The sequence below is a fragment of the Mirounga leonina genome, unplaced genomic scaffold (genome assembly GCF_011800145.1).
Source record: "Mirounga leonina isolate KUSES-001 unplaced genomic scaffold, KU_Mleo_1.0 Mir_108, whole genome shotgun sequence".
Lineage (NCBI taxonomy): Eukaryota > Metazoa > Chordata > Mammalia > Carnivora > Phocidae > Mirounga > Mirounga leonina.
Genome location: NW_023270237.1, coordinates 5,318,621 through 5,340,949, shown reverse-complemented (window position 1 = coordinate 5,340,949; position 22,329 = coordinate 5,318,621). Strand labels below are relative to the sequence as shown.

General features: G+C 41.5%; 1 protein-coding gene across 3 annotated transcripts in view; it reads right to left on the bottom strand.

The window, feature by feature from the left end:
* Positions 1-12,352: 12,352 nt before the first annotated feature.
* LOC118019692 (receptor expression-enhancing protein 3) overlaps positions 12,353-22,329 on the bottom strand; it is a 99,180-nt gene continuing 89,203 nt past the window's right edge. For 2 of the 3 annotated variants that reach the window (XM_035019110.1, XM_035019126.1), the window contains 2 exons: positions 16,382-16,536; positions 12,353-15,695 (listed from right to left, as the gene is read on the bottom strand). In XM_035019110.1, coding sequence (XP_034875001.1) covers positions 15,639-15,695; positions 16,382-16,536 — 212 coding nt within the window. In that variant the 3' untranslated portion in view covers positions 12,353-15,638. The remainder of the gene's footprint in view (positions 15,696-16,381; positions 16,537-22,329) is intronic. The other variant, XM_035019119.1, reaches the window with a different exon arrangement.

Here is a 22,329-nt window from a genome sequence, read left to right as displayed (position 1 = left end):
CCCGATGAGGGGCTCTATCCCAGGACCCTGGGATCATGACCTGAGCCAAAGGCAGACGCTTAACGATTGGGCCACCCAGGTGCCCCCCCTGCCCAGATCCTTTCTTTTTTTTTTTTTTTAGATTTTATTTATTTATTTGAGAGGGAATGAGAGAGAGAGCATGAGGGGGGAAGGGTCAGAGGGAGAAGCAGACTCCCCGCTGAGCAGGGAGCCCGATGCGGGACTCGATCCAGGGACTCCAGGATCATGACCTGAGCCGAAGGCAGTCGCTTAACCAACTGAGCCACCCAGGCGCACCGCCCCCCCCATCCTTTCTTAAGAGGCCCTGATACAGATCTGTATGAAAGAGTGATCAAGGCCCTGGGCAGAGTGGTGAAATGTTGAGCCCAGAAGAGTGCTGACAGACTGTCCACAGTTCCAAGAGATTTTATTCTTGTCGAATCTGATGTGAGCCTAGTCTGTTCCAGAGAATAGAGCAGCGTTTAAACCATCTCCATTGTCCCCAGTTCACAGAGAAACCAGGCACAGTTAGTATAGTGCTAAGTCCTGAAACTCTCTGTTAGGAGCTATTTTCATTTTCATGAAAACCCCAGAAAAACAGAGTGAAAGAAAAAGACTTCCAGAGATTATTCCCCTGGCATGCAGGTTTAGGAAAAGCACTGATACTTCTTCTGCAGGACTAACACTCAACTACCAAATAACAATATTATGTTATAGAAAAGCTGGCCAAGGAAAGCTTACAGAACTGAAGAGTAGGGAACATCTTTTGTTCAACTAAAATAGAGGGGATGACCCCCTAAAGGTACAATTTTTTGTGTGTGAAGTTAGGGAAATTTTGGCCCAAATGGAATTTATGCCTAGGCTAAATGCTAGAGTATTGTGCTTGACGCTAAAACTAAAATTACTAATTTAAAACATCATGGTGCTGGGTGTTTAGACATGCTAACTGTCTGCACAGTGTGGCCCCTGCAGAGCAAGTGGGAAGTGAGTTTGAATCCTCAATTCACCATGCTAGTGTGTGACCCTGGGCAACTTACCTTTTCAGTGCCTCACTTCCTTATCTGGAAAAGGGGCCAATAATACCTGCTTCTGTATTAAGATTGTTATAATGATTACATAAATAATATTTGCAAAGTTCTTAGAGCAGTGCCTGGAACATAGTAAGCTATGTATGAGTATTTCCTTTTTTGAAAGAATGATGCTGGGGTGCCTGGGTGGCTTAGTTGGTTAATTACAGAGCAGTATCTTTTTTTTTTTTTTTAAGATTTTATTTATTTATTTGACAGAGAGAGAGGGAGACAGAGTGAGAGGGAACACAAGCAGGGGGAGCGGGAGAGGGAGAAGCAGGCTTCCCGCTGAGCAGGAGGCCGATGCGGGGCTCGATCCCAGGACCCTGGGCTCAGGATCTGAGCCGAAGGCAGACGCTTAACGACTGAGCCACCCAGGAGCCCCAGTAGAGCAGTATCTTATATTAAAGTCATTGAGAAGGGGTGAATCATGTGCAGTCAAACATTTAAAAATATGTTCTCTTAAGAAATACTCATACAGGGGCGCCTGGGTGGCTCAGTTGGTTAAGCATCTGCCTTCGGCTCAGGTCATGATCCTGGGGTCCCGGGATTGAGCCCCACGTCTGGCTCTCTGCTCAGTGGAGAGTCTGCTTTCCTTCTACTTCTGCCCCTCCCTGCTGCTTGTGCTCTCTCTCTCTCTCTCTCTCAAATAAATAAATAAATAAATAAAATCTTAAAAAAAAAAAAGAAATACTGACACACAGCTTACTACGTTCCAGGCCCTGCTCTAAGAACTTTGCAAATATTATTTATGTAATCATTATAACAATCTTAATACAGAAGCAGTATTATTGGCCCCTTTTCCAGATAAGGAAGCTGAGGCACTGAAAAGGTAAGTTGCCCAGGGTCACACACTAGCATGGTGAATTGAGGATTCAAACTCACTTCCCACTTGCTCTGCAGGGGCCACACTGTGCAGACAGTTAGCATGTCTAAACACCCAGCACAGCACACTGATCGTACTATGAAAAGCACAGAGGAACTGAGAGGAACTGAGAAGAGAGCAGATTCGTGTCTCCCATCTCATGTTTATTTCAGTACATACACTTGCTGAGTAAAATGGTAAACTACCCACACTATTTACATTGTTTTCTTTTTCCCTCCCTGCTCAAGTGAAGTTTGATTCACATATTTATAGGTATGTAGGATTAAACTCCATTCTTATAGGCAAGATCCATCTTCGAGCAGGAGCCCATCAGGAACAAGCTCGTGAGATCAGGGAAGCATGACATTTTCTTGAGCTTACACTAACTGAGGGATACCTTGTTTTCCCACCGCTGTTCCAGGTGGAGACTTTGTATTCATCCATTCAGCAGTTATTTTTTAGTTGCCTTTTATAAGACAGGCACTGATTTAGACTGGAGATGCTCTGTTGAACAAGATCAACCGAGTCCTTACCCTCACAGAACATACATTCTAGAGGTCAGACGAACAATAATCAAGTAAACAGGTAGACATTTAAGAGATTTGATAAGAAATATGAAAGGAAATAAACTCGGGTAATTAGTGAGGGAGTGACTATGGTTACGTTGCATCTATACTAAAAGGGATGATTCAGGGGTCCTCTCTTAGGTGACACTTGCCCAGAGACCTGAATGGATTAAGGGGAAGCCATGTGAAAAACCCAGTTGAAAACAGGGGAAACAGCTAATGCAAAGACCCCGAAGTAGGAGTTGGCTTGAAATTTTTTTTTTTTAAAGATTTTATTTATTTATTTGAGAGAGAGAGAATGAGAGACAGAGAGCATGAGAGGGAGGAGGGTCAGAGGGAGAAGCAGACTCCCTGCCGAGCAGGGAGCCCGATGTGGGACTCGATCCCTGGACTCCAGGATCATGACCTGAGCCGAAGGCAGTCGCTTAACCAACTGAGCCACCCAGGCGCCCTGGCTTGAAATTTTTTGAGGAACAGTGAGAAGGCTGGTATGACTTGAACAAGGATGAAAGTGACAGAGGATGAGGTGAGAGAATTAGGGGTCATTGGAATCCTACGGGCTGTCATTGGAAGTGTGGGTCTTATCCCAAATGTGATGGGAGACTGCTAGAGGATTTTGAACAGGAGACTGAGCACATTTCATTTTTTATTTTAAAAGGACTGTTGTGGCTGCCGCATGGAGAATGAAAAGTAGGTAAAGGAGTGGCCACAGGGTTAACAATTAGGGGGTTACAGCAGTGGGCTTGCCAAGAAACAGTGATGCTTGGACTAGTTGGTAGAATAGGAAATTTTAAGAAGTGGTGGGGTTTGCCATATATCTACATCCATAGCCATAACCACATGTATAAATTAGAGCGTCTGACAGGAACGGTTGATAGATTGGATGTGCAGTGTGAGGGAGAAGAATCTAGGGTGATGGGAAGTGGGGGGAGTTGCATTATTATGTGGAGAATATCTCAGGGAAGATGATGACAGAAAATTGTATGGGAGACATTTTGAGGTAAAATGGGATTAGAGCTGTGAACATAAGGGCTATTGTCCTCCTTCTTTCTTGGGGGACTTTCTTGTTAACATGACAGGAGGCCCACAAAAGGGCACACTTTCCTCATTCAGTCAGACTCATGAATGCCCTCTGTTCCAGCCCATTCTGCTGGAAAGTCAGAGGAGTCATGGCCAAAGGAAGAAAATTCTTTTTTGCAGGTGGTGGAAAAACTTAACTAAAGGATGGATCTGTGTATATAGAATCTATGCTGTGGATATACTATAAATACATGTATTTGCTGTGGATATACTATAAATACATATATGTATGTACCTCCAATATTTAAAATAGATATACCAGGGGTGCCTGGCTGGCTCAGCTGGAAGAACATGCATGCGACTCTTGATCTCGGGGTTGTGAGTTCAAACCCCATGTTGGGTGTAGAGATGACTTAAAAATAAAATCTTTTTTTTAAATAAAATCTTTAAACAAATAAAATAGATATACCAATGTATCCATCGTGTGCATAAAAATATGTTTGCAATTACCTGTTTATAGGTACTTTACCTTGCTTTACGTACTGATCTGAGTTCCTACATCACCCTCCCTCATCACCCAGTGATGAACATTCTCAAGCCCAAAGCCTCTCAAAATCCCTTCCTTCCCCCTGTGAGGGCCCTGACATACACAGGAAATATCACCTGGACACAGCAACCTTTAGAAATTAAAGAATGTTAGTGCAGGAAGGAAAGGAAAATCCAAGCCCTTTACTTTACAGTGGAGGAAACTGAGCCTGAAGAATTTAAGACTCAAATAAATTCCAACAGCTGCCTGTGTTCACAATAGCCTTGACTTTTTCACACTTACGTGTTATGTGCATCTAAAATATTTCTAAGTACCCACATTTTCATTTGGTACGGAGGGTGCCCTAATCAGATTCCAGATTAGCAAAGGGAGAAGAAGATGTGAAGAAAAGGAAAAGGAGGTAAAGAAAGATGGGTTTTGCACACACTTTCATCACCCTAGTGAAATTTTCTCAAAGAAGAGTGATCTTCTCTGGGAAGTGGTTTTAATGGGAAACCCAGAAATCAAATTCATGTTACAAAAAAGTCACATTATAAAGAAAGCTTATGGATCGTTGTCATCATTTCATCTAATTTCCTCCTGGAGCTGTGACCAGAGTGTTGCAGGTTTTACTTGTTCAGCAGGGGTAAAGACTCATACTCTTAAAGGAGGCTACCTTTTCCAACTGCTCTCATTGATAGTGATAATAATAATACTGAATTCTCCTTATGCATTGGGCTTTGTGTTAAGCATTTGATTGCTCTATCTCATTAATCCCCAATCCTTACACCATCCCTGTGCTACAGGTACAGTTACATTTTAAAACGGGGAGACCGAGGCAGCAGGCACTAAGAGGGAGAGTAACCTGCCACAGGCCACGGAGGTGAGCAATGGAAAAGCTTTTACTTGGATACTATGCTCTGAGCACCTAAAAGACCGTATTCTTTTGACTGTTCTCAATGAAGCCTGGCAATCTTTGGGAAGAGGTGACTCTCTAAAGCTTGTCCAGTTTCAGCTGGTGACTAAGGTGGGACCAGAGCCCATTCATGCACTTTGCCCCTAACGGGGGAGAGTTGCCATACTTTGAAGGCTGCGAATAGAGTTACTTATTTTGGTGGAGAATACGCGATGACTGGGCTGTCAGATGAAACAGGTCCAACATCTTTTAACATTTTCCCGTCGGTTGTGAGTTTAGTTTACGGTATTTTTCTCCTGTTTTTCTAAACTGTCACAAAACATTTGTGCCATGACCAGGGGGCGTTGTGACACCCTTATATGAAAATCTAAGGACAACTTGGATGAAGGAAAACTTTTAAGTAAGAACACGGTCTGCCTTCACCTTGGTTAAACAAATCGAATGGAAACAATCTGTTCAGATCGCAGCACCTTCCAAACAGCCCTGACTCCCTGGCAAACACCGCTGCTCAGACGTCAAAACTGCAGCGCGAACACAGACGTCCGAGGGGCGCGCCTGCCCGCGCCACGCCGCACAGGCAGTCTGCAGGCTTGGGTAGCTCCCTCCTCCCCTGGTTAGGGACAGGGAGAAGGGAGAGGGTTAGAGGCGCACGGCTCGTTGCGGTCCCGGGAAGGTGCAGGGAAGCGGGGGCGAGTTGCTGCTCAGGAGGAAACGCCTGCGTCTTCGCGCTAGAGCGAGGAGGGAGGGGGGAACCCCGCCCTCAGTGCCCGTCCCGCGCACGTCTGGAGGCTTCATCCACCGTCTCAGCGCCCCTCCCCTTATCCCCCACTGTGGCTCCAGCACTCCCACCGGTTGCCTACCGCGGCCCCAGCACCCATCCCCCGCTCAAAATCCCCAACCGCCCGGCCGGCCCTTCCCAGGGGCATCTCCCCAGTCCGGACCCCTGCAGCTCCGGCGGGGTGGGGGCGGGGAGGAGCCGCAGCCGCGGAAGCCCGGCCCTTCGCGGTCTTGGATTCCCCGGCCCCTTGAACATCTGGGTGCGGGGGTTAGCGTTCCAGATGTGGCTCCTGGGTGGCCAGATGTGCGCGCTCCTTCGCCCCGGGCCGGGCGGCCTGCGAGTCTGGACGGGCGCGTGGGAGGGGCTGGGAGTTCCCCTCGGAGCCGACTTAAAAGCCGGCGGAACCTCAGCCCCCTGGGCCGCACGCCTTGGCCTCAAGCGTTCCCCGACGCACTGCCAAACGGAGCAAGTTTCCAACCCATCCCCGCTGCCTAGCAGCCCTCGGAACTTCTCAAACGAGCAGGGAAAAATAGAGCAGCTTTTGAGGATTCTCCAAAGAACAGCCCTGTGTTTTGACCAAGCGGGCGCAGCTCTGGCCGTGGGACTCCAGGTGCGCAGGCAGCAGCCCGCAGGTGTGGGAGCGAAGTTGCAGTAGGATTGCATCTGGGGCTTGCCCTAAAGCGCTCTTTGACCGGTTATGGATTCCATTTTTGAAGTTGGAGGTCGTCTTCCACCTGGTACAAGCAGTTCTGCACGGGAGAAAAGCCAAGTGAACCCTGTGACTCAAACCCCTTGGAATGTGCCTGGAATAGTAATGGGGACTTGAAAGGTTTTTATGGCCGAGGTAGCTGGTGGAGCCGAGGTTCCTGCTCCCGCAGTTGGCGGCCGGCCGAGGGGGGCAGTATTGCATTTTGCAGGGCTGCTGCATCTGCTAACTGGACAAAAATAGTCAGAACATCTGGTTTAAATCAACCAAAAAGCATTTCCATCAGCTTAACCCACCGTCTTATGGAACCGACAGAGCAGGACAAGCCAAGTATCTTCCCGGTGCTCTTTTAATACTCCACTAACAGCTAAACCCAATCACGTTTTTACCGCTGTTATTTCTACGTGTCCTAACGCACAAATGTCGTGATTTTAATGTTGCAAATTAAACTTCCTTTTCTGAGGTTGTGTGTGGGCATGTGCTCATGTATTTATATTTGCAAGTAACGTTCGGAATTTGTTGCCTTTTATTTCTCTCTCTCTCAATTTATGTTGTTGATCGGTGAGGCCCTAGAATAGTAAAAAGTATACCAGGCCAACATATGGGTTGTTTACACTACTAAATATATGGCCGCATTTCCCTCCCTTAACGCCCTACTCAGAATTCCAAAGGCAAGTTGGAACAAAAGGAAAATGTGTCTGAGTGTAAAGAGAGAATTTGTGCCAAGAATTACAGTCACAGGGTAAATAACCTTGTTTTCTCCTTCATCAGTGGCCGCTACCAAATCCCGTTCTTGGAAGGGAGCCAACAGTCTGTCTGGTGGAGGGTGCTGCTAATTAGAGAGAGCCCATAAACCTCCCAGTCAAAGAGGGCATATGACCTTCCCTTCAAGTCTAAACAATAAAGCTGGCGAAGTGCAGACTGCGCTCAGCGCTGGCTGCCCTGCAGATTCCCTAAATAGGAACAGGATGAAGGCCAGGCTTAAGAGGTTACCATAGCTCTGCTCTCACACTTTGAGGAATCGGTCACTCCACTTCCCAGTATAACTTGTTTCAATTACTCTCTACAATCTATTTAGAGGAGAGCAGCTTGCAGAGAGAGCTCATTGTCTAATCTAAATGAGGAAGCAATTATTACTTGCTGCAGTCTAATGGGCTTTGAGACTCTCGGGTCAAATATCAACCAGATCTCATGTAACTGTACTTTGCACTTTGGAAGATATATCCTTTTAATGACAATTACTTATCCTTGCTTTTCCGAACCCCCTTTTTCCTATTGTTACAATATTAAGGGTTTCCCCCTCTCCCTTCATGCTCCAGTGTCTCTTCTAATTTTAGAATGTAAGTTATGGTAAGGTAAAGACCACAACCTCTCCTATACATCGGTTAAATATTTAAAAAAATTTTTTTTTCTTTTTAAATAGAGCACCCCAAGTCTTCCCTCCTTTGTCTCATTTACCTCCCTGGGAGCCCCCTGCAAGCTTTCCTTTTATACAACATGTTGTGAACTATAAATAATACAGTTCCACTTTCCTGGAACATATGGAAACTGTCCCCTGCTATATATACTAACTGTACTTGCTTTCAACTTAAAAGATTGAATAAAGTTCATCTCCTATGTAAAAAGGCATTTGGCCTTTTTTGTGTGTGTTTTATTGGTTTCAACCCAATATGGAACAATGCATGAGAATTCTTGTGAACCGAGCACATAAAAGGGTTTACAAGGTGTGGTGTGAAGGGAGGAAGCCACAGAGCAAGTGCAGGTGGGAAAGGAGAGGAAGGAAGGAAGGAAAGCACTTCCTGACAGGATACTCCTCCCATTTAAGCTACATCCTCTCTTCAAATCTCTTCCTGTTTGTCTAAGCCAATAATTGATAGTAAATTATGTCTTTATTTTTCCTCTCCATTTGAAAAGCATCCTTCTTCTCTCCTTACTGAAGCTACGCTGAGTGAAATCTCTTAACATCAAATCACTCAAAAACTTCACTCCATTTAATCTTCTGAGAAATAATCTGAAATTTTTGTATAATACATACATGCTAAGAATCATTTCTATGTGAGCTGTTTAAATATTCTGTGATTGCCAAGATAACCAAGGGTAATGGAATTAACAAGAGTCTGAAATCACGAATATTGTGGTTGGGTCCTAGGCTTGTCAATAGTGAGTCCTGGAGGGTGCTTGGGTGGCTTAGTCAGTTGAGCGTCCGACTCTTGATTTCTGCTCAGGTCATGATCTCAGGGTTGTGAGATTGAGCCCTGCCTCGGGCTCCCCGCTCAGTGCATGGAGTTTGCTCGAGATTCTCTCCTGCTCCCGCTCCCCTGCTAACATGTGCTCTTTCTCCCTCTCTAAAATAAATAAATAAAATCTTTATATATATATATATAAAATCCTGGTTTCTGTATCTGCAAAACAGGTGATACCTCTTCCCAAAGTGTGAAAACAAACTGATATACAAATGTTAGTTATCATGACTGAATACAAGAGGCATTATAAGCCATACAAAGTAGTTTTCCTCTTCCAAATAAACCCCATGCTGCAACATTCCCTTTCTTTGTAAGATGAACTCATCAAACCCAAGGCTTGTAATGTTTACATTTAACTTTATATTTCTTTTTTTTTTTTTTAAAGATTTTATTTATTTATTTGACAGAGAGAGAGAGATAGCGAGAGCAGGAACAGAAGCAGGGGGAGTGGGAGAGGGAGAAGCAGGCTTCCCGTGGAGCAGGGAGCCAGATGTGGGACTCGATCCCAGGACCCTGGGATCATGACCTTGAGCCGAAGGCAGACGCTTAACGACTGAGCCACCCAGGCGCCCTTAACTTATATTTCAAGGTAAATATTTTCTTTTGGAACTTAAGAGTACTGTAGTGGTTAATTTTATGTGTCAACTAAGTAGGCCACGGCATTCAGACATTTGGTCAATGGTTAGTCTAGATGTTACTGTGAAGGTATTTGTTTAGAGGAGATTAACATTTAGTTAATCAGTAGACTTTGAATAAAGTGTATTACCCTTCATAATGTGGGTGGCCCTCATCCACTTAGTTGAAGGCCTTAAGAGGGAATACCTTGGAACAGAAACATCAACTCTTCCCTGGGTCTCCAGTAAGCGACCCTGGCCTGCAGATTTGGGACTTGACAACCTCCACAATTGCATGAGCCAATTCCCTAAAGTAAGTCTCTCTCCCTCCCTCCCTATCTTTCTCTACATGCACGGGCGTGCACACACACACACACACACACACATCTATTGGTTCCATTTCTTTGGCGAACTCTAATACAGATAATACTGTTGATTCTTGCCACTACCATGATCTGTTGTTAACACTCAAACTTAGAGTAACTTAAACTTAAAAATTCTGAAGGGGAAAAAAATCTCTGCCTATTATCCCCAATTCTTTCTCAACACTTTGAGATAGCGTCATGTCAAAACACATTATAATTCAGCCAGATACTCTTAACCTGGCTCCATCAACTATTCTCACTCACTTTCTTCCCAAATATAGCATTAAACAATGCTGGGAAGAGAAAAATTTCTCTCCCAAGGCTGATGTGCAAGACCATCTGTCCCTTTTCTTCTCCCTGCTCTCTTCACAACCTTCTCTTTTTGTATTTCCCAAAGACACCGGTTGAAAAGATAAGAAGCTGTGACAGTTCTATGGGACTCAAGGTTGAGTCACCTTGAAACATTTGTAAGGCTACAAAAAATGTTGTAAGGTCTCAAGAACTTCTGCCTTAAATAAAGGTTATGCTCTAAGTATTCCAGGTTAGAGTTGGAGGGGAGGCGAGTTTAATAGTCAAATTCAGGATTTGGGCATACCTCATTTTATTGTGCTTCACTTAATATTGAGCTTTGCAGATATTACATTTTTTACAAATTAAAGTTGTGGTAACCCTGCATTGAGCAGGTGTATACGCACCATTTTCCCAACAGCATTTGCTCAACTTTGTGTTTTTCTGTTACATTTTGGTGATTCTTGCAATATTTCAAACTCTTCCACCATTACTATATTTGTTATGGAGATCTGTGATCAGTGATTAATGACTAGCATTTTTAAGCGATGTTTTTAAAAAATTTATTGTTATGTTAATCACCATACATCACATCATTAGTTTTTGATGTAGTGTTCGATTCATTGTTTGTGCATAACACCCAGTGCTCCATGCAGAACGTGCCCTCTTTAATACCCACCACCAGGCTAACCCATCCTCCCACCACCCTCCTCTCTAGAACCCTCAGTTTGTTTTTCAGAGTCCATCATCTCTCATGGTTCGTCTCCCCCTCCGATTTCCCCCCCTTCATCCTTCCCCTCCTGCTTTTTTTTTTTCCTTAACATATAATGTATTATTTGTTTCAGAGGTACAGATCTGTGATTCAACTAAGCAATGTTTTTTAATTAAAGCATGTACATTGTTTTTTTAGACATAATGCTGTTGTACATTTAATGGGACTACAGTAGAAGGTAAATGTATGTCTAACACATTCATCTGCCTTGCTTTATTGCGATACCTGCTTCATTGCAGTGGTCTGGAACCTAGCTGGCAATTTCTCCGCAGTCTGCCTGTGTATTTTGGACAGAGTCAAAAGCGCTTAGGACTGTATTGGATGTAAGAAGTAAGGAAAAGAAGGAACCAAGGATGAAAACCCAAACAAATAAGCAAACAAAAACCTGCTCTGAGAGAAACCAAATGAATTATTCGATAACCTAGAAGAAATCCCAGCATAAATCCTCCTCAAATAATCCAAACATTTTGTTTTTTTTAAAAAGCAAGAATTATTGCTTTTTGTTGTGCTGTCCCACTTGGATCCAGGCATTGTTGCTCTAAACAGCAGGCACTCAAGGAGTATTTCTACATGAAAATGATTGATGCTACTCTGATTTGCACATAAGGCCAAAATACCCTATTTTCCTTCTCTTTTGCCTTTAATCTGGGCTTGCCAGATAAACTAAGGCTAAGCTTGGCGATTTTCCTGCCCAGCAGTCTTTTAGTATCCTACACGCATAGACAGTTATCAATCTTGTGCTTTAAAATTTCAGTTCAAAGCATTATCTTATAAAAAGCAATTTAAAAAACACTACCAAAACCAGACCCTAAGGAGAATGTTTCAAGGCTAGAATACTGATGGAGAGGTAAAAGGGAGGGAATGTTTTCCATGGAACAATGGATTGGTCTCTGACATGATTTTTGTTCCATGAATCTCTTTCTTAAGAACAGTGAACCACTTAAAGGGAGAATAAAACACTGCGGAAAATGCTGCAATTCATATATCCATTGTGTCCTTTTGAATTTTTATTTAAGTTTCTAACTTCTTTGGATCATCACAAGGATATACCTCCTAATAAAGATGAAAACATAACTCCATTTGGAAATACTTTAACACATTATATAGCATAATGAAGTAACACAAAAAAACTTTTTTAAACATAGGATTTCTCTCTAAAGCTTAAATGTGAGGCAGACAGACGTCTGACTTTAAAACAGATGGAACCCCAGAACATTCCCAGGAAACATAAAACTGAATTTTGTGTTATATTTGATGTCTGAGACAGCTAACCAATACAAATTGATGGCTAGGGTTTCTGTACTAATTTTTTTTATATCTTCCCATTCCAACATCTGAATTTAACAATTCAGTGTTTCTTTTGTAATTCTATGACCATTCCAGAATGTATATGATTTTTTAATAATTTGCTCTGTGATTTGGAATCTTAAGTGTGTGGATACATTATCTATTATGTAATATGTACATAATACTATATACATACTCCATAATAAATAATATAAATTTATGGAACCCAACATAGGTACTCTGACCTCTGACACACAAAAACAATACAAGCTGTCACTAATAAAATGAGTTTATTTTATATTAAAGTTTTCAAAAAACACATTTGTAAAATTACCCCCATACTAGGCCTCAAGAGAGCCTTTACAAAGAGTTTAAAAAATTACAAAACAGCTTTCTCTGAACTATGAAAGTACACAGATTTAAGAGGTGTTAGAGGAGAAAATGTTAATTCATGGTCAATTTTTAAAAAGTTAATATACAACGAATCTGTAGAATACTACTAGAAGATTAAATCTTTAACCATTTAGAGGAAAAAGCTGTATTTTTCTTTTGGAAAGTTTTACTCTTACATGATGTTTACTAAGAAATATACACTGCATACCACAGTAACAATGATTTCAAAATTGCCTAATTGCTTTGCAAATGAATTGGCCTATAGGAACATGTAGGAAATTGCTTGTCGATACATATTAACTCTTTAATTTTCCTGATAAAAGAAAACCAAAATAAAAATTTAGTCCATTCCAATTAAACATACAAATTACTCATATTTAATAGGAAATAGCATTGGATTCTTTTTAACACAAAAGTTCAAGTATTACAGAAGCTCAAACTATGTTATCAAAAAAGGAAACGAAAGAAGACATATTTATCTAACCAGTGTTTTACAGAGATTTGGAATATTTACATATTTTTTAACACTGTATGAATCTTTGGTGGTGACATATGGATTCAATTCCCTGAAAACACTTTAATAATTTTGTTCCATCAATCTGTGTAGTCAAGTATTTATAATCAGTAATGCTGGCAGTTACCACTTTCTAGCCAAATCCACATACATAGAGTGAACTGTGTGGAGGGAATCTTGTGCGGGACCTACATGGGTTTACATAATTAATTACTTAGCAATAAGACTTACTTCTGGCTCGTTTTTTTATCCCAGAAAAAACACGGTAAACTAAAGAATAGATCAACTGTCACTTCCAAACAAACTCGGGGAACAGTTAATATTAATGCACAAGCTGAATGAATATATAATAAAATAAAACACCGGCTACAATTTCTGCATAAATTTTAACAGCTACCATTATATCGCCTTAAATAGGCTTGCGCAGCATCTCATGCCCCTTCACCAAATGGTGGCATTGGGAAAACAAGGCACTGTGGTCGAGAGAGAAATTTACCTCTTTTAAAAGCAGTGGACTCAAAAGCAGAGAAACAAAAACTGACCTGTTCCACCTTAAAAGAGACAAAGATTTATAAGCTTATCACACAAAGTTCCAAGGAAAGGGCATGCTAAAACACACACAAGAGAAAAGCAGCAAAATGTCAGAAATGTAAGGAAAGGAGAGAAAGGAATGATGGAACAGCAAAGTGACATCCACTGCGTGTAACAGTAGAAACAGACCAGAGGAAGCACCGTGTGGAGAAGGACATGCGACCTGTGCTGTCTTATTTGTGGAGAGGGATAAATAATGCCTCCAATTTAGAACAGTATTTATGAGTTTACTATAATTAAGGAATAGGTTTAATACTCAGATCAGACTTAGAAAAGATAAAATGGAGCAGAACAGCCCGCACAGGTAATGTTTTTAGATAGAGTCACTTACGTGACTTTGTCAGGCTACTTGAGATGACACTGCCTTTAGGCAGGAAAGACATATACGGTGTAGCATTTGTATTAATAAGTCTGGTACGAGGAAATATAAATAAAACTCCCTTCCAAGGAGTTTTGCAATATTCCAAGCATTTATAATCAGAATCCCTAGGAATTTTGAACACAAAGAGTTTTTCTCGAAACTCAAAGGCTACAAATTAGTCAAGGTAAAGTAGATGAAGATATTCATAGAATTAAACTTTTGGAGAAAAGAAGTTGAGCGAATTTTTTCTTGATGTTATATATCAAGAATGTGAGATAGTCCAGAAAATGTTTTGAGACTTGTATCAAGAGCAATGTATTAATTAAACTAAGGTACTCTTAAATAAACATTCTGTTCTCTGCCAACACTCTGAGGAGGTCCTGAATATACATTGCCAGCTGGTTTCATTTCTTAAAAAGGTAGAGAAGTCAATGATCTCACAAATCTTGCTCACTGCTTTTTCTTTTCGACAAACAGAACAGTCAAAGTAAATTATCTGAATTAACTGTACAAATTTGACTACGGATCATTAAAACCACCACCAGAAATAGAGACTTCAGAATGCATAGTTATCAATGCCACCTAAAAAAGCCTCCGTGTTCTGTAATTCAAAATCTCTTGGATTAAAAAAATATTTTTCTAATATCTATTCTAGTAGCTTCTAGTATGTAAGATTAACATCTGTATTTTGCATTGGCACCTATCTTCAGGGAACGAACTCAGCCAGAAGACGGGAGATTTAAATGATTCTAGTCAATATAGATTTATAAATCAGCAGCACGTATCAGTGCTAGGCTTGTGAATGGACCAACTGTTGGGTAACTTCATGACCTTGTTTCACAAAAACTACTCTATTTAAATGCTGAAAATGTAACCAGTGTTAACAGAACATGCTAAGTTCAACTATGATGCATGGAAAACTGGTTGATGTTTAAAACAGCTTCTCACCTACAGAGAGTTAAAAATAGTTAAAGTTGAACAATGAGCTGTATTTTCATATTATTAGAATCTAATGAATTTAACAAATGAAACCCACAGGAAAAGAGATGACGAAATTCAAGGCATAAATGTGACATGTCGGGATGTGACAAATAACAGTAAAGATAGTGTCAATAAAACTTAAATGTACAGTCGCAAATAAGTAAACAATTTTCAAGTGTGCAAAACTAGTCAGGAATAAAAAGTGCTATGTGGAGACCAGGCTTTCAAACACTTGTTTCGAAAACTTTCAGTCGACGATGGAAAAACCAGAAAGTATTAAAAAAGTAAAAATTTAAAGGATATATAAAACATGCTGTTATCTTACATTATACCCTTGTCCTATCACTGCTGGATCAGAGGCCTATTTAATTACTATCCTCATGTGATAGATAGAATATAAACAGAGGTAAACACAAATACAATAGCACAAAGGCTGATGTATCTTAAACCGTAAAAAGACTCAAGTATACTGTGGGTTTGTGTTTCATCTTAATATCCCAGGCACTCAGTGTTGTTGAGGAATTTGAAAACAGGTAACACAATTTTCTATTATTTCTGAGATATATATACATATACATAAATAAGCTCTGCATAACTACCTTTCGTATTCTGGACATGGAAGTAACGGTGAAAGAAATTAAAAGCTATTTAAATTGATGAAAATAAACCCTATCACTGCCACAATTTAAAGTATTATTTTAATGTGTAAGTCCTGAATGAATAATGTTAGCAAAAAAGTCAACGTGCTAGTGTAATTTGTCTTGGGATTCTTGAAGTGCAGATGACTAAAAATACACCTGTGGTCTCTTCTTCACTTTGTATTTTAGTGATCCATACCGTACCTGAAGAGAGAAACAGGTCATTATCACAAATCAGACGATTACTTTTGAACTTAGATAGAACTGAATAGCTCATAATCACAGTAATAATTTTTTGACTTTTCTAATATAAAGCGTCAGTTATCCTAGAAGTGTGCTTCCAAACTCAGAAGACACTGCTGCTGACATACTCAAACATGGAGCTGCTACTATGTTGGATATATGCTGCACGCTATTATCGCTAGTAACAAAAACATTAACTGTTGTCAGTTCTGCTCTGCCTGGTATGCCAATGGTTCCCGATGATCGGAGGCCATAGACAGACTGAATTCCTCCACTGCTTTCTGGACACAAAGACAATATATTATTATGGATAAACTTCTATTTAATCCTCATACAGGGTTGGTTCAAAGCAGAACTATGTAGTTACTTTTGTTAGTTGCTCTCTTTGCTTACGTGTAGGGCTAACACTGGGGTGCTCATGACCACCGTATGACTTGCTCTAGGAGAATACCATTTTCTACTCACAGAGGAAGCAGGGATTTACCATTTTGTAAATTTCCAGAGATCCTAATATATCCAATCTGAATAAAGAATTTTAAATGTAACTGCTGATCTCCTCCTCTGTTCTTCCCTTATGGATCATTAGTATCCTGAGTGATAATTCAGCAGGGAAAGGAATAGGAATCATTAGGAAGACAACTCTGTACCTGACTAACCTCTTTGCGGCCTTTCACGGTTTTCACAGATTTCATGCTTTGCGATCTTCGAAGCCCTTTGTGTGTTAACATCTCATCATCTGAATACGGCCCCTCCGCTTCTTCATCAGTTTTCTCATCTCCGTCTTTCAGTGGAATTCCATAACCTAAACGAGCGGTCAAAACCAGCATGTTTTGGTGAAAGGACAGTGCTCTGAGTGCACTTCTCTGCCTGGTTTGCATTCGCCCCCTCACTCCTCTCCCTTCCTCATCTGGAATGTGCTCCCTTTCCTTTGTCACCAGTCTCTGCCCTGCACACTATTCTGGATCAAGCTCATCATTCATTGCTTCCAGGAAGTTGCCCCCGACCACTCCTATTTTTACTATGCGTTTTTCAGAACAATTCAAAATAATTTATTTTTGAGTAGGTAACATCTTGTTCGAAACTCAAAGAGTATAAGCAGGTATATATTGAGACAGATCTCTTCGTGAACTCTAAACAATCTACGCAATTTTGTGTTTTATTGTGTTTGTCATTTGTGCCTTTGACTTTAATGAGAAATGAAGGGTTTCCGCCCACCAGGCGTCAAAACTTTTGTCGAGAGCGGGAACGGGAGGGTGAATTTAAGGAGTCAAATAATACCCAAAGGGGCTGGCACTTTGGGCGAGTTAAGTTCACCGGGGGCAGGTGATGGAGATGTTAAGCCAACACTGTTGCAGCTGCTGAGATACAACCCAGCTGGATGGCCTACAGTAATTAGAAACACCACGGGCTGCGATGACAGATGTTAGTCAAAGAAAAGAACCAGCCTCAGGAAGGCAGCACGAGGCCGTGTGGGTGTGCCAACAGGCTGCTCCATGTAGCTCCAGAAGACTTAACATTGGCCAATCTGCAAACATCCAGGTAGTCAGGCTGGTTACTGTCAGGAAGTCTGACAGCATTCCGACGCTGGGATTCACAGACAAGAACGCTCCCATTCCTGAAGCCGTGGTTCTCAAGCTTGGTAGACTTTATTAGTAAAGACTGATTAGCACACATTGAGTCACCTGGAGCACTTGCTAAAACAAAGACTGCTGGGCCGAGAGTGGAGCTGAGGAGAATCTACATCTCTAACAAGTCCCTAGGTGATGTTGATGCCCTGGTGCAGGGCCTGCATTTTTGAGAACCCCCGCCTGGATGGAGCAACACAGGGGCCCAAGTCTATAGCAAACCAGAGTGCTAGAAAAGCAGTCAGTTATAAAGATGAGGGTGAGGTTAGGTTACACGACCCTATTAGGTTTCAAATTTTCCTTTAATAAGGATAAGGAGCATAAATATCTAAATCCTCAGGTGAGGAAGAAAGGAGTTTTCCCAGGTTCAGGAGGGGGCAAGGGATGGACTCCTTGCACGTGAAGAAAGACATACTGACTAAACGTTTATTAATCTGCTCTCCCAGGCCATGAATAACTTCAAACTCACGAAACAAACCATGAAGAGTTGTTAATAAGCTTCTCGGTCTCATAATAAGATACACACCTTTAATTGTATATTGTATTATGCAAGTACAATTTTATGCTGCCAGGCTTCCAGGCTAAAAATTGGAAGGATTTGGGAGTAGAATCTGTCATAATTTAGGCCAAGATGTTTTGTTCTCCTGCCTCAGTCCAAGGAATTGTGTTCTAGGTAGGAGAGAGCCCCTGCCGGGGGCTAGGGCAGGGGGTAGCCGCACTGTTTGCTGCGAGAAGGTGAGCGTGGCCCGGAGAGGGACTGGGTCAGTGGTCCTGGCAGGAAGCTCCTGATACAGTAGTAAGTGGAAAAAAAATGTACATACCGAAGCAGAGGAAAAAACAATGAAACCATTAGATCTCTTGAAAGTGGGCTTTTAGGTGATTTTAAATTTTTTCTTTTTTAAAAAAATTTGCCCAATTTTATTAATTAAAAAATTGTATTATTTTTATAATTGGGGAAAATAAGCCAGAAAAAAATTGTTTTTAGGTTGTCAATTCTAGATTTTTATCTATCGCTGTTGCTTCCACAATATTCTCGACCCCAATAAAACTAAGGTAAAACGCAGAATGAGGAATCAAGGAAAGAGTCAGAAAGGAAGCAACTGTGACCAGAAAGTTCTCTAAGGTCACAGATGAAGCATAAGACTACAGGTCAACAAACATGGTCCTTGCTATTTTAATCACTCCTCACTTTATGAATATGATTAGGAATTGGAACTTCATTCAAAAGAGGATTATATATATATATCTTTCTTTGTTTCCTAATTTCAGGTAACAAATCTTGTTAGTTTTCTAATTATGGTTTCAGAGAAAGTGATGGATTGAAATGTTAATCCAAGTTGTCCAAGGACTCAAGTGTTGGGGGCAGAAGGGAGAGCTGAGACGATGAGGGAAGCCCAGATCTGGGTGCCATCCCGGAGCAGGCCCTCGGTGAGTGGGCTGAGCGCTTCACGGGACTGCCAGGCCCGGGCCAAGTGCAGCCGCTGCCGCCATTCAAAGTGGCGCTCAGATCGACTGCTTTACATCACTGATCTACACTGGACAGAGCCCTCGCATGCAGATTCTTGAGGAGCAGTGACTGGGGACCCAAGGCTGAGGAGCCTGTGTGACCCTGGGCGCTGTCTCCACTTTAGGAAACGGACCCGGGATTCACACAGCTCCTCCATCTTAGAGTTGGTATAGTTTAAGTTTCCCCCCTTATAGTAATAATAAAAGCCAACATTAATCCAGTACTTAGCCACCCACCGCTTTAAGCCGTTTCTACATATGAATCTAAGTGTGGAATCACAGGAAGTTTGACCTGGAAGGAGGCCTGGACCGATGTTAGGACACGGGAGTACTCGACCACCTATGAGCCGTGAGACCCAGAGTGAGTCTTGCCTCTCTGCAGGCCTGTTTTCTCGTACGGTAAGGGGGTGAGACAGATGAGAGGATGAATGCCAACTCTGACCCAGTCGAGCTGTGCGGGGCGTTATGTTGAGGGGGCCTGTGAGCCAGCGTGGGAAAGTGCCACGGTCCTTCAGCAATGGCTGCCACCGTGAGCACGGGAGCAGGCAGCAGGCAGCACACCCGTCCACCATCTTTGACTAAAGCATCGCTAAGGTTGCTACCTGCTCAAATTACTGGAATTCCTAGTTCCAGCCCAACCGTGCCACGAAGTGTAGCCTTTTTATAAATGAAAAAGAGAACCGTGGATACCTCATTTCTGTTATTGACTATGTAGTTAGCCCCTGAAAGGTATTTTAATCTCCTTATGACTGTTTAATCATCCAAAAAATTAGGGGCGCCTGGGTGGCTCAGTCGGTTGAGCATCTGCCTTCGGCTCAGGTCATGATCCCAAGGTCCTGGGACCGAGCCGCACATCGGGCTCCCTGCTCAGCGGGAAGCCTGCTTCTCCCTTTCCCTCTGCCTGCCACTCCCCCTGCTTGTGCTCTCGCTCTGTCAAAATAAATAAAATCTTAAAAAAAGATAAAAAATAAAGATGAAATACTTAAACTGTGTAGTCATCTTAAGGATTAAATAAATATGTAAAGCACCTAAAGCAAAACAAAAAATATATGCTTTATTTCTTTATTTACTGGTATTGAAACAGAACATTGGGCCACTTTTAACTGATATGGGAGCAGCAGTATCTTTGCAGAAAAAATATTTCCACTTATCACAATGTGGTGTCCTTTCAAGGAATGTGAACATCATGTCCAAGGCATCTATTTTCTTACAAAGAAGCATTTGGAGGGAGCTCTTTTTGCCATAGTGACAACATGCAGACTTAAATCACTTCATCAAAGTAGGACTTCTCTTGACCACTTAACCTCAAACCACTCACAGCAGGCCATGATGAGTTTTCAAACTGGATTCAAATTTCCAGATATTTGAGTTTGCTTGTGGGAACAAGCAGAGCACCTGAAGTAAATGTATTGATCACATGAAGCAGTAAACACTTTGCAATGTGGATGCAATTACCACACTGAAAAACTTACTATTTTTTCTTGAGGAATTCTGGAAGTAAATGAAATAAAAAATAATTCATGACATAAAAAAATGAGTACCTTATTTTTCAAAAAGAAGAGTACTGTTCTTTCTGATTTTGAAAATAGGTTGATTAAAAAAAAAATCACTTAAGTCCCATACTCAGAACTGAACACTGTTGATAATTTAGCAATACCCTTCTAGACTCTTCCCTATGTATACACATTTGAAAATTCAAATATATTAATGCATTTCACCTATTTATTGTGTCTCTACAGCATAACACACATATTGTTTTATTGTTATTGTTTATTTCCCCATGATCTGGATATGTTTTCATGTCAGCAAGTATGGACTGACAGTATGAATTTTCATGGCTAATAAACCACGCTTCTGTTTAACCGTTTTTCTTAGGCATTTGGTTTGTTCCAGTATTTTGTTACTATAAGCAATGAGATGAACGTTCTTGTACATACTTCTTTGAACACTTGTCTGATTATTTCTCTATGATATAGTCCTAGAAGTTTTTTGCTTAAGTTAAAGGGAATAAATTTTGATAATTATTGCCAGATTGTCATAAAAAAGGATTATTCCACTTAAATCTCTTAAAAAGTGAGAGTGTTTGTTTCCCAACATGCTTGCTGTGGTGATTTTAGAACATGTCCACAAAGTCTGACACTTTTCTCCTCCTCCCTTAGATCTCTTTTTTTTTACATCTTTTTAAAGGTCATCTTTACATCCAACATGGGGCTTGAACTCACAATCCCGAGATCAAGAGTTGCATGCACCACCAACTGAGCCAGCCAGGTGCCCTCTTCTTCCCTTAAATCTCGAGGATGTGTATAGGTACCTGTCTCAATAGATTGCCCTAAGACAGAAGTGATGCTGTCTGATTCCTGCCACTTCTCTTGGAAGACTGGCTGTGGGAGCTTTTAGCTGCCAGGTAAGAAGCCCCAGAGCTCTGAGAGAGCACGTAGAGAGACGTAGGGAAGGAGAGGCCAGAGAGGCCCCGCCTCTTTGAGCCATCTGCTGTGTGACTCTTCACAGCTAACATACCCGCCGTGTGAGTGAAGAAGCCTTTGACATTATGACTCCAGCCCTAGGTGCTGTCTCCCTGTGGCTGCATTAAGACCCTGAGCAGGAACTGCCTGCCTGAGCCCAGTCGCCCCCAGATTCAGGAGTAAAATAAAAGGACTGTGACTTTTTTTAAGGCCACTGTTTGTAGTTCGTTATACAGAAATAGAGTACTAGAATAGTTACCAACACAGAACAGTGCTAATTAAGAAAATTCTTTTGCCAATCTGGTGAGCAAAAATTACTATGATTACCATTTTAATTTACTGTTTCTTTGTGAGGCTGAGTTTCTTTTTCATGTATTAATTGGTCAGCTGTATTCTTTGGTAGATGTAACAATAATTGGCTTGCAAGAATTCTTTGGTTAAAATCTGAGCCCTTTGCCTGTATCAGATGAGAATATTTCTTCTAGTTTGTTTTCTTATGGCGTGGAATATTTCCCCCTTATATGTTGTACATTTTTTTTTAAAGATTTTATTTATTTATTTGAGAGAGAGAATGAGAGAGAGAGAGAGAGCTTGAGATGGGGGAGGGTCAGAGGGAGAAGCAGACTCCCTGCCGAGCAGGGAGCCCGATGCGGGACTAGATCCCGGGACTCCAGGATCCTGACCTGAGCCGAAGGCAGTCGCTTAACCAACTGAGCCACCCAGGCGCCCTTTATACATTTTTTTTATATAGAAAAATCTCTCAAGTTTTTCATTTATGTCTTCTGGTTTTGATGTCATGCTTAAGAAGTCCGGTATATCCTAACGGTATAAATATATAGTCAGGAATGTCCCACTGTTCAGTGTCTTACATGTACGTCTTTTTTTTTTTTTTTTTAAAGATTTTATTCATTTATTTGACAGAGAGAATGAGAGAGAGAGCACATGAGAGGGGGGAGGGTCAGAGGGAGAAGCAGACTCCCTGCCGAGCAGGGAGCCTGACGC